General features: G+C 37.2%; 1 protein-coding gene across 1 annotated transcript in view; it reads left to right on the plus strand.

The window, feature by feature from the left end:
- Wnt10 (Wnt oncogene analog 10) overlaps window positions 1-12,342 on the plus strand; it is a 42,745-nt gene that overhangs the window by 23,211 nt on the left and 7,192 nt on the right. The window contains exon 3 of the mRNA XM_034968408.2: window positions 6,099-6,385. Coding sequence (XP_034824299.1) covers window positions 6,099-6,385 — 287 coding nt within the window. The remainder of the gene's footprint in view (window positions 1-6,098; window positions 6,386-12,342) is intronic.

The following is a 12,342-nucleotide window of genomic DNA, read 5'->3' on the forward strand; positions in this document are numbered from 1 at the left end:
TTTAGGTCACAAGAAGTATATAGGGTACTTCTAGTACCTAAAGTGATCCTATAATGGTTCCTTTTGAGGTATGGAACCCATAGTTAGAAGAGAAATAACGTCAAAAAATAATTTGATTTCTTTTATCTTTTCTAGATCTATTTTATTGAAAACGGACTAAAGTTTTCTACACATTCCTATAATTCTACAAATTAATACAGAAATCTATAGACTCAACCTTTATTTAGTTTGAAATCTATAGATCTCTGACTTTGCATAGACTTAAGATACTGATAAAAGAGACAGAGTTATATCATTGGCATAAATCTGTCTCGTTTTAACTGAAACTTACGTCAGAGCAAAGTCAAAGTATGCTCTCTATACATATCTGTGCTTAAAGTATTATGTTTTAACTATGTCTAGTCTGAGCTAATTCAAAGTATAAGTACTCTATAGATTTTAGCCAAAGAATATGCAAACCTCAAAAAATGATTTTATAATTGTTATGGTGAAGACTGCATTGAAATTGATATAAATAGGGACTGAAAACTAATTTTGAACTATTTATACCTATAGATTATAAATTTCATTTTTCAGGTAGTACTAGTACAACTAAGTCATACTACAGCTGCTCAGTATGATGAAGGCAAGAATTTCCTAACAAAAGCAAGAAAACTTCAATCAGATACTTAATTAAGAATTACTTTTATTAAATAAAATAATAAAATATATACATATGTTTCATTCTGTACTGTACATAATTAATATTTATTTCAATAACATTTAAATAAAAATTAAGTTTAGGAAACAACTGTTCATTTTTGGTAGATGAGTGACAGAACATCTTTTTAACTCGCAGACTCCTTATACTTGGTTTCATGAAATGGGCTGAAATAAAAATTATCAACGTTGAAAGTTTGTTATGATGATGTGTTGAAAGGTGTACCTAATGTATCCTACACTTCAATTTTTTGCTATGCATACTAGCTGTTTACTATGCAATTAAGCATCACTTTCTTTAACGGTGAACCAAACCATTGTGAGGAAACCTAAATGCCTGAGAGTTCTCCATAGTGTTCTCAAAGGTGTGTGAAATCTGTCAATGTGCACTCGGCCAGAGTGGTGGACAATGGCCAAACTCTTCCCGTTTTGAGAGGAGTCCCCTGCTCAGTAGTCAGCCGGCAATGAGTTGATCGTGTGATGATACTAACTGTTGCCTGTAATTATTATTTTTATGTAGGTATGCTACACTTCCATTTTTTGCTATATTATAATATGTACTAGCTGTTTAATAAGCAATTAAGTATCACTTTCTTTAACCGTGAAGGAAAACATTGTGAGGAAACCTACATGCCTGAGAGTTCTCCATAGTGTTCTCAAAGGTGTGTGAAGTCTGTCAATCTGCACTTGGACAGAGTGGTGGACTATGGCCAAACTACATTTTGAGAGGTGAGCTGGCAATGAGTTGATCATTATGATGATACCAGCTGTTACCTGTTATTATTATTATTATACACGTAGGTATATACATTCAATCTTGATCTTGTAGGTACTTTCATGCCTTAAATCACATTACCGCCTTAGTTTGTTGAATTCATAGCAGAATTCATGGATACCTCGTTCCACGTCCTTGCACGCCAGATTTGTAAGTATACCGCCAAGTTTCAGAACTTCCTCGCTGTATATTCCTTTACCTGTATATTCAATGTACTCTGTGGCAGTCAGTTATTTAGGATGATTGCTTTTCATCTGTTTGCATTGATTTCCTAGCAAGAGTTTGACAATTAGGTACCTCGGTGATTTCAAGGTAAGGTAGGTAGGTAAGATTCCAAGCAAAATTCTTTGCTTTTATCTATTTTATGCACATAACCACTATTTTCACAAAGTTTTGTAACAAAAACTAAGATTCTTTAACCACAAAACATAAAGATATTAGGTTAGAAATTATATTTGCAACAAAAATAATAGATCTGTTTTTTTAACTAGTTTTACGGCTCTGGGTTCTAGCACTTTTGATCAAAGACTTAAGCCTACTTCACACGATAAAATGAACAAAACTTCAATTTTCGACACTTTGATTGTGATTCGACCTAAATAAATCAAGTAAAGTTATTATTTTTGTATTTCAAGTAACATCGTTCGATATTTTTCGCAAAAAATAGTTTTAAGATTAAAGGGGAAAATCAAACACAAATTTAGTGCAGTTCTTGTTATCTTAAATAGCAACACTTACTATTCAATTCAAACGTCATTTTAGACGGCCATTTAGGATGTTTAAATTTAGTTGAAGCAAAAAAGCGAATGCAGTTTAGAAATAGAAATCCTAAAATTAAAGAATCTAAAATTTAGTTTAGGTTTAGGTTAGAGTACAACAGAATTAGCGCCATTTTCTGATTACATTTTATTCTATGGTGACTTATGCACTTGTTTTGTTGTACCGTTTTTGCGGCTGGACTAACGCAATAGAAAACTTCTAGTTTTGAATTTTTACTTAGGCGCAAAATTAGGTATCCTGCGTCGCAGGGAGCCGCTGGATTCAGCGGCGGCGGCGCAAGTCTGTGACCTGTGGAAGTCCCTGGAAGAGATACATGTCCAGCTATGGATTGGTTTGAGTTTATCGGTTGACAATGATGATAATAATGATTTTTCTTTTGATAATGCAGTTCACATTCATGTTAGACACAGAGATAATATATAGAGGCATCTGTTAGACATGGCTAAACTTTTCTTATTTAGTTTCTTAACTGTCTAAAAACCTTCAACTATAATGTTTCCTTTTTGGACAAACATTTAAGAAGCATGTTGTGTTCCAACATTTTCTTCAACAGTTTCATTAGATTCAAGTTCAAGTCGTGAACGTCGTTGGGTGTAAAAGCACCAATCATCTTAAGGCTGTATTAATTCATCTGAGAAGCGATCAGCTCGCCGAGATAATGCTTGATTTATAATGATTATCATATTATTATACGTGAATCATCCTAAATCATGTCGTGGTCAGTTTTTGCGCGGTTTGATGACCTAGAACCGAGACGGATATGTTTCGAGGGTTTTATAAATTTTCATGTTCCCCGACCGCGCTTGACGTGAAACATACCTCTGCGTCTTTGCAGATATTTTTTGATGAATCATTGCTTTCGGAATAATTTTACTAATTAAAATGTTAAGTGAAACATGAATGCCATGATGCCAATCATAATGACAAAATAAACAACTATAATCTCATACACAATTGTACCTACTCGTTGTAATACGGAAAATATTCTATTTACAGCCGTTGTATTCTGAAATCCGGCAATCGGGCTATGAAAGGGGAGACGCCCCGCACACAGCACATCACCCGCGCTTGCCCGCACCGGGCTAGCACGGGGGCTGTGCGGGTGTGCGGGTGTGCGGGGCGTTCCCTCCCCAATTGCCATTTCAACCTGTCGCGTAGGTGCTATAAGTAGATATTCACCGTCGTCTTCGTCTTCAACTAATAGACACTTCACTGTTAGACATAGGACCTATAACAGGTCTCTATTGTAAGGACTTCAAAAAGCCACGGTCGTACGCCGCATGGATCCAGCGTCTCCATATGCGACTCGTCTGGTTCGTCTTCACCCACTAAGTAGGGGTCTGCTTAGGGACCTTGGGAACCTATCGTCTATCAGTTCTTCGAATGTATGTCCCGCTAATCATCAGTACCCTTAGGTATTATAAATGCGAAAGTGTTTTTTTGTTGGTTTATTGGTTTGTTGGTTTGTCTTTCAATCACGTAGCAACGGAGCAACGGATTGACGTGATTTCTTGCATGGGTATAGTCAAAGACCTGGAGAGTGACATAGCCTACTTTTTATCCCGGAAAACCAAAGAGTTCCCACGGGATTGTTAAAAACCTAAATCCACGCGGACGAAGTCGCGGGCATCAGCTAGTCTGAGGATAAATAGCAAAAAAAATACCCTATACTAAGAGGATGAAAGTGCATTTAATAAGTATCTTTATCCTCCTTCAGCTTTTATCCTCGCTCGTTATGTAAGTCTGTCAGGAAAGATTCTCAATTCCTTACTCGATCTCGGTCTCGCTGCGCATACGAATTTCTTAGATACCTATTCACAAATTAATGTAGGTACTTAGGTAGGTATACTTTGAGATATTCCATGTCAAAGAAAATCTTTTAAATTACTTTACCAAGGACCTATTACCTACGATATATCCCGCTAGGACTTTTGCCATTTATGTGAGTCCGTAAGAAAGCTTAAAGTCCACTTTGCTCAAACCTAATGAATCTCCGCAGCGCGATCATCAAATAAGCTAATTAATTAGCTACATAACAGTAATTATCGGGCCATTAATAAAAGATAGCTCTTATAGAGGCCCACTATTGCTTACGAGTGAACGCAGCGATTCTATTGACATGAGCACAATGAAATAGCAGGAATAGCACATAATTATCCTTGAAGACTTACAACCGAATACAATTAGCTAAGCACCGGTTGCATCCAACATAAAGCATAGGATGCACAAGCGAGAATAACGCAGCGTTATTGTCTGCTTGGTAGCCTTCATTCATTGGCTTAGAATGAAACTACGCTGGTATTAATTATATGCTAGAACAAAGGAGTAAATTTATCTTTTCAACACAATAATAATTAATAACTAGTCTGGCCATAAATATTGTTACAACCAAAAACTTCTGATTTTTATTTTTTCTGAACTCTAAACTTCACTTACAAATTACGTAAGATTCTCCGCCCCGCCATTTCACATTTGTTTTTTTTAAAGATTAATATTGAATTACAATATGGAATTAGAAGACATATTACAGTGCATTACACTAAATGGGTATGGAGCCGTTGCCCGTTGGTCATTTTTAAAACACTTCAGAAGCTTGATATCAGCCGTATTTTTGTATAATATCGTCTTATCAAAAATATAGCAAGAGTACGTCTGTCAAAGATCATAAAAGATCGGGGCGGCCGCGTTCTGTTAGAACTATAAAGGCTGTTGAGTTCTAACAGAACGCGGCCGCCCCGTTGTTGTGTTGAGTTGTCAAGGACAGAATTTTCCAAAACCCCAAAAAAAAATCGCGCGAAATGAAGATTCTCGCTATCTAACTCTGTCACGATCATTAAACAAGATCTGAAGCTTGTCGCTTATCGTCGATATACAGGACATGCCCTACAGTTCGATCGAAACGTTTGCTGTCAATAGGCGGATGAAAGTCAAATACTGTGTGCATCGAATATTCACGTCATACAGAACCAGAAAATACCTCACGTATTAGAAAAATCGAGATAATTCAGCAAATCAATTGAGTTGAGTTCCAGGTTTATTTAGCGTCAAGCCGTTTAAGTTTAGATACAAGAGACACGTCGCAATATTCTCGACGGTGTAGACAGCACCTTACTTAAATGCAAATCGCTATCTTTATGGTTAAAAGATTACATTGTTAGGAGCCAATAGCTTATCTTCCAATCTCGAATGGTTTGTATTTAATTTATTGCAATGAAATAGATAAATGGAGATCGCGACGTCCGCGTTCCGTAGATCGGAGCGGTGAACGCGAAAGTATACTTAATATTATAACAGATGCGTTGCGAAGATACGATGCAGTTTCACTTAGGAATTTATTTACACTTAAGTGCAAATAAAATGTTTTTGAGGAGGATCTAGGCAGGTCTTCCTTTTAATTTAAATACATTTAAAAGTTTACTTGCTGGTATCGCAGAGTGATATATTTCTACACAGTAGGGTAAGTAAGTACATACCTTACTTGCTTCAATTTATTCACGGCACATACACGAATCCATAAGGAGCCTTCACTTACTACTAAAAAAAGAAGAGATTTGGTAGAGCACCTACCCTACTGTTTACTTTTACATAGGTAGGTGTTCAACGTAGATTGTGCATCACTTGAAACTATACAACTTTACCGATCCCAAACTATCACCAAGTGCACACAGTCACCCTAACTATTATCTGGGAAACCACTCTCTACCACCACTCCTCATGACTCAAATTTTTTTTAATTCGCTCGTTCCCACTAGTTCAACTGATTAATACAACTCGCCAAATGTAAGACATTTTATTGAACTCTTCGCTATGTAAAAACTATACGATCATTAGTTTTTTTTGACAGGATTCCGCGAGACCGCCTTCCTCTACGCCCTAACAGCAGCGGGAGTATCACACGCAGTAGCCCGAGCATGCGCCCAAGGCCGCCTCATATCCTGTGGCTGCGATCCCCTGGGCTACCGCGCAGCCCACGAGCGAGGTCGAACGAGGACCAACAAATGGGAGTGGAGTGGGTGCTCCCACAACTTGGCGTATGGCATCGAGTTCTCCAAAAAGTTTCTCGATGTCCGGGAACAGGTGGACGATTTGCAGTCGAAGATCAACGTGCATAACAATAATGCTGGGAGATCGGTAAGTTGCCTTCAATTTTTTTACCTACAATTTTTTTCAAAAAAGCCTCAAAGATATTATCTACCTATATGGAAATTGGAATTGGAATTGAAGAGAACGGTTAGACCTTTCTCTAGTCAGTAGGTAAATGACCGATGTGCTGTCATAGTTATTATTGGTTCCTACCTAATAGCAACTTTGTCGAGGTTGAATTCCCTCTTTTTCATACTAGTTTCATTAGTTTTTCATACTAGAATTGGTTGGTGGTATTCCTCATAGTATTGCTTGCTGAAGGGATAGGGATTTTTGATGTTGTCTGTCCACCTAGCAGAGGTCAAACTACCTTGGCTACCGTGGAGCAGCAGTCCAGCAACTTGGGACCCCAACGTTTAAAAATCTGGTTCGCAACTGGTTGAGTTAGTCGGTGTCAATGATGCTTCTACCGTTCTCCTTGTCTCTGATTTTATTACAAATAGATAGATTTACACATCTTTTTTGTCCTGGATTTCTTTTCCGCACTTGCGTAGTCGTCTGCTGTACGTCAGACCAGTGGTGGTACGGCTCCCCACCAGCTCACTCTAGAATCCAAGTAGGCCACCCAGATCTACCGGTGAGATATTCATGATTCCATCGCCTGCTGAGTGAATATGAGCTTCATATTATATCGATGAGTTGATAAGTAAGATGAATTAGACAGCACAAACGAATCAAGAATTTCGATTCAAAATAAAACTAGGTAGGGGAAAGCTCACAACTGTCTACTGCAAGTTAATTTAAAAGCAGTAAGCGTTTGATCTCGGCAGACGAAAGGGAACGACAAAGGTGACACTACAGCCGATGGCTCTTCAATTTCTCTATTAGATGCGTCATCGCATAACATCAGTTTGATCATCCTAGGGGTGAATAATGAATTTGAAATGCGTGTTATAGGTGAACATTTTTTCACAATTTTTTTTTTGTGGTATTTAACCACAAATTCACGGTTTTCAGATATTTCCCCGAATGTCTGCTATAAGATCTACCTATCTACCCATGATTCTAGGTCAACGGGAAGTACCCTGTAGGTTTCTTGACAGACCGACAGACAGACAGACAGAGAGACAGACAGACAGACAGACAGACAGACAACAAAGTGATCCTATAAGGGTTCCGTTTTTCCTTTTGAGGTACGGAACCCTAAAAACGAATTAGGTACCCACAATAGGTCTCTATATTTCAGAAAGTAGAAGACCCACAAAGAATCATCAAAATGAGTGCAAATAATTTGGGAACTCTTGATTCGAGGAAAGTAATAGGTAGGTGTCCTATTTATTACTGACGACGTATAATTTATCCAAAAGGCAATATTTGGGATCAAAGAAATAGAGGGTGTATCTTTAAAGGTGTTCAAAATGGCCGTAGAGACGTCGAGAATAAGTTATAACACATATTTAGCTTGAATTGAAAAGCGGTAAAAGGGCGTGGTCCCATTACGACCGGGTGGGTGGTCCAATTGATGTTTCAATATAGAATTATAACACAAATAGGGTACACAGCTGGCTCTGGAATGTTACATAGCACAACAGTCTATTATGTCTTTAGATAGATAGTTATTATAATTTATCGACACGACGGTATCACCTGTGTAGATGATTATGATGGAAAATGGAACGAAGAAAGAGTTCGCTACGAAACATGATTACCGAAAACAAATACTCACTAGACTCTTTCTTCCCTTTTGTTGTGGTCATGCAAAAAAATTTAAATACTGAAAAAAAACTGAAGGAAAACATTGCGGAAACCTGCATTCCTGAGAGTTCTCCATAGCGTTCTCAAAGGTCTGTGAAGTCTGCCAATCCGCATCTGACCAGCCTGGCAAACTATGGCCAAACCCTTCTTATTCTGAGAGCGACGCATGCTCAGTAGAGGGTCGGTGATGGGTTGATCATGATGATGATCTAAAACTTCCATAAAATTGCCTACCAATTCTCGGCTCATAGATCACATTATACCGACCTAATCAAAATAATTATACGCAACACTACACAAAATAGATAAGAACATCTAAAACAGATTAAGTTTCTGTTATTTGTTAATCAAATAACATGGTAAAAACAACCTAATCATTCCACCATAAATGTCACTAATCGCCAACGGGCTCCATCAATATAAAACCACTGAACCACATCATTAGGCACAATAAACGAATAAGAAATTAAACAATTTGTACCACCACTATAAAAAAAACACTAATATAAACGAAATTATATTAATAAATACTAATAAGTAAGCACGAGTGGTATGCGGCTTTAATGTCAGATTTTGTTACGGACAGAAATAATATAATATATCCCAAGATATCTTTGCTTATATACAAGTAAACGATCACTCTTAAATTTTAGGAAATAAAGACGATAATTGGTTAGAATTATGTTTTATGTGTATTGTGTTAAAGTTGTAGTGTCGTGTTTAAAATCGTTTTGACATGTTTATTATTAGGCGGAAGGCCTATTAAATTATTAGAAGTAATCCGGTAGGGTGGGTCGAGTATTTTGGCTTAGCTGTCTGCCGATGATCGCCGGTAGATTTGTAAGCTGACAATAACAAATCAGCGTTTGACATGTTTATGCGATCACCGTGCTGCTGTAAGTCATAACAGCAAGCCAGCAAGCAGCTTGACTTCCTTATTCCTTTAGTTATTGGTGCTAATAATCCTCATCGTCGTTTCTACTGATAGACGTTGATATTGGTTTCTTGGATTTACAAAGAACACGGTTTTGTCATATTCCATTTGTATACAGCAGTTTTCAGCGTCTCGTAGAAAGTTTTATTTATTCGTACTTACCAAAAACTTTCCCCTCCCTTCCCCCCACGCCCGCCCCGCCTCATACTCTGATTGCTATCTCAATCTGTCGCGTACTATAAGGTAATGACCCCCAAAATTTTAGCAACTAGCATGGCTGCAAAATCCTACGTTATGCATTGTTCTGACTTCTTACACGCACTTTACCAGTTTTTTTATACAAATAATAGGTGCATCATGACAGCGGTAAATAATATTATGATCTGTCCAACCTTTAGCCGGGAAATTATGTACCCACTAAGTATAATAATTATTTTGACTCAAGATATATTAGGCACAAGAAGTATCGAGACCCCCTCCCGACCATCTTCTACGGCCCTGAATTATAAAATAGATTTTGAATCTTATCTTTGATAATTACAGCTATATTTCATAAATGTCCCTAGGCAATAAGTAGCCCATATAAAACATCGCAGAGGCAACATTGTAGGCTAATCATTAGTTTTGACTTGGTTTTATGGCGACCACAGCGATGGTCGTAAAACGTCAAATTAAAATATACATCCATGTAATGCTAATAGTGAAATAAATATCAATGAACTAATGGAGATTCCTGACTTTGTTTGCCTAAAGCGTTAAGAATGTTACAGGGCAAAATAATCGTTTTTGAAGCGAAGCTTCTTTACGAACGATTGGTACGGTACAATGGCTGGGCAGTGCATATTGTAGCCAGTATAAGTGAATGAGACAGGACCATTTCCCTGGGCAATTAGGTTGTAAACAATAACGAGTTTCAGGCGGCAGCCCGCCAAAATATTTTTTTTGTAAAATGACCGTGTAGTGTGTAGTCTTACAAATACATAGAGGTCGTTGGACTCGTTGGAGATAAGCTTCGCTTCTGTTGGATGTCCCACCGCACGTAACAGATTTTTTAATTAGCCATGTAAACATGATACCTTAATTTTTTTTTTGCCTTTTTATTACTCATGCGTGTAGGAAAAATCGGTTTTTAGGTTTTATATTTTTTTATCAGACTTGAAGTCCTACTGTTAAAACTTTAAATATTCTCACGCTCACAACACATTGATTCTGGTTCATTAAGTAAGTAGGTACCTATCAGAAATTTTCATAACGCAATCCGTAGGTAGGTACATCATCTGCATACCTCACCATTCACATAATATCATCATCATTACTATCAATGATCTGGGCCGATAAAGGTGCAGTGAGATTGCTCCACGCCCCCGGTGGTCCGACCACACTTGACCATTGTTCCCGCCATTTTGTTTTGGAGCTACATAATTAACAGCCTCCAACCCAGTGAGATCTCTGTTAGACACGCTCAGTTATAATAACCCACGATGATATTTTTATTAATGTCAAAATAAAATCGGCCGCTCTCACATCGTGATGTAACAAAAGAAAAAACCAAAACTGTTTATTAAAAGCAAAAGAAAAGTGAATAGGCACCTCAAGGCAAGCTGTATAAGGCTAATAGTTTCATATTTTGATAATGTTTATTAACTTCATTTCTGATCTCTCTTTTAAAATATTTGCACACTATTTTTAGTCGAATGTTATGGGCACTTTATATTGTACTTATACTTCAATTTTTTTTCAAACAACGTTCTTGAAAATAAATGATTAATTATTTATTTATTAGTTATATAAACGGCTGTTTGGTATGATTGCTGTCAAGCGCAAGACTGTTGGTTACAAAAATTGTCGAGCAATTGCTTGGCTCCGATTTTTCAAGACAGAAATGGCAAAAAAATGGTATAGTAATCTCAAAATATTGCCGCTGTTATAATACAAGAACTTTCAGGTCTGAAATCAGAAAATGCAGTAAGTGAAATACCTACAACTGGAATAACATAAAACATACTGAAGCACACTGAAAACACCGTTATTTTATATGTAGGTGAAAGGCGCGGCGGCGCATATTAATTGTGCCGGTTTTTTAGCAGCAGTGAAAAATCTAGACTATACCTATTATCATCAGCCCCAAAAAAGTTTACGTTAGCATATTTTGACGAATATAATTGGATTCTGATTTAAAAAATCATGATATGGATCTAAAATGACTCTATCCATGTAACGGCAATAAATACAGTGAAAAATTTTCAGTGGAATTACGTTACGGTGTAACAGACGGCCGGTGCCTCCCTTTGCCGGTACAATAAAAGACTCCAACCCACGCAAGAAATTAGGTTCTACATTAGAGAGCGAGGTGATAATTATGTTAGAAAAAAACGATCCGATGAGTTAATATTTTGTTATGTAGAGATGTAGGTAAGTTTTTAAGAATCATATTATTGACGTAACCACAAATTCACAGTTTTCGGATTTCTTCCTTTATTTGTGCTATAAGACCTACCTACCTACCAAATTTCATGATCCTAGGTCAACCCTATAGGTTTTCTTGACGGACACGACGGACACACGGACAGACAGACAACAAAGTGATTCTATAAGGGTTCATTTTTGCTTTTGAGGTACGGAACCTTAAAAACTGACCTCGTCTATGTTTTATCAATATAAATACGGAATACCTATTAATATTAACAAAACCTTATTCAAAGATGTTATGTAAAGGCTTTGACACCACCACACATTCGAATGTAAGCGTCGTCTATCGCATTACTGAAGTCTTACAAAACTCTGCATGAATTACCTAATCATTTTAGTACATACTAGTTAGTGAAGAATACTCAAAACATAATTATAAGAATTTGGGTTGGGAAAATCATCATCTTCTAAATATATAAAAGGACTAGCTTATGCTCACATCGTCCGCGTGGACTACACATATTTCAAACCCCTATTTCACCCCTGTAGGAGTTGAATTTTTAAAAATCCTTTCTTAGCAGACGCCTCCGTCATAATAGCTATCTGCATGCCAACAGCCCGATGCGTGCGTTGATAGATCAGTCAGTCAGACACCTTTTCCTTTTATATATTTAGAAGTTATTTAGAAGCAAGTGTCGCACACAAAGGTATATGTATATTTAATCAGCAGTCCTCGTGTGAGGTTTTACCAACGGCCGCGGCTAATTCGGCCGTCGCATTAGTTACGGCCATGTTAAACCGATTATAGTTAGTCACTGCTAATCCTAATCGCCATGTAGATCCGGGCCACTTTCACATCTAAATGTTGTATAAAATACTATATTTAATTAAAAAGAAACTGCGCAGT

Source organism: Maniola hyperantus, chromosome 1, assembly GCF_902806685.2.
Source record: "Maniola hyperantus chromosome 1, iAphHyp1.2, whole genome shotgun sequence".
Lineage (NCBI taxonomy): Eukaryota > Metazoa > Arthropoda > Insecta > Lepidoptera > Nymphalidae > Maniola > Maniola hyperantus.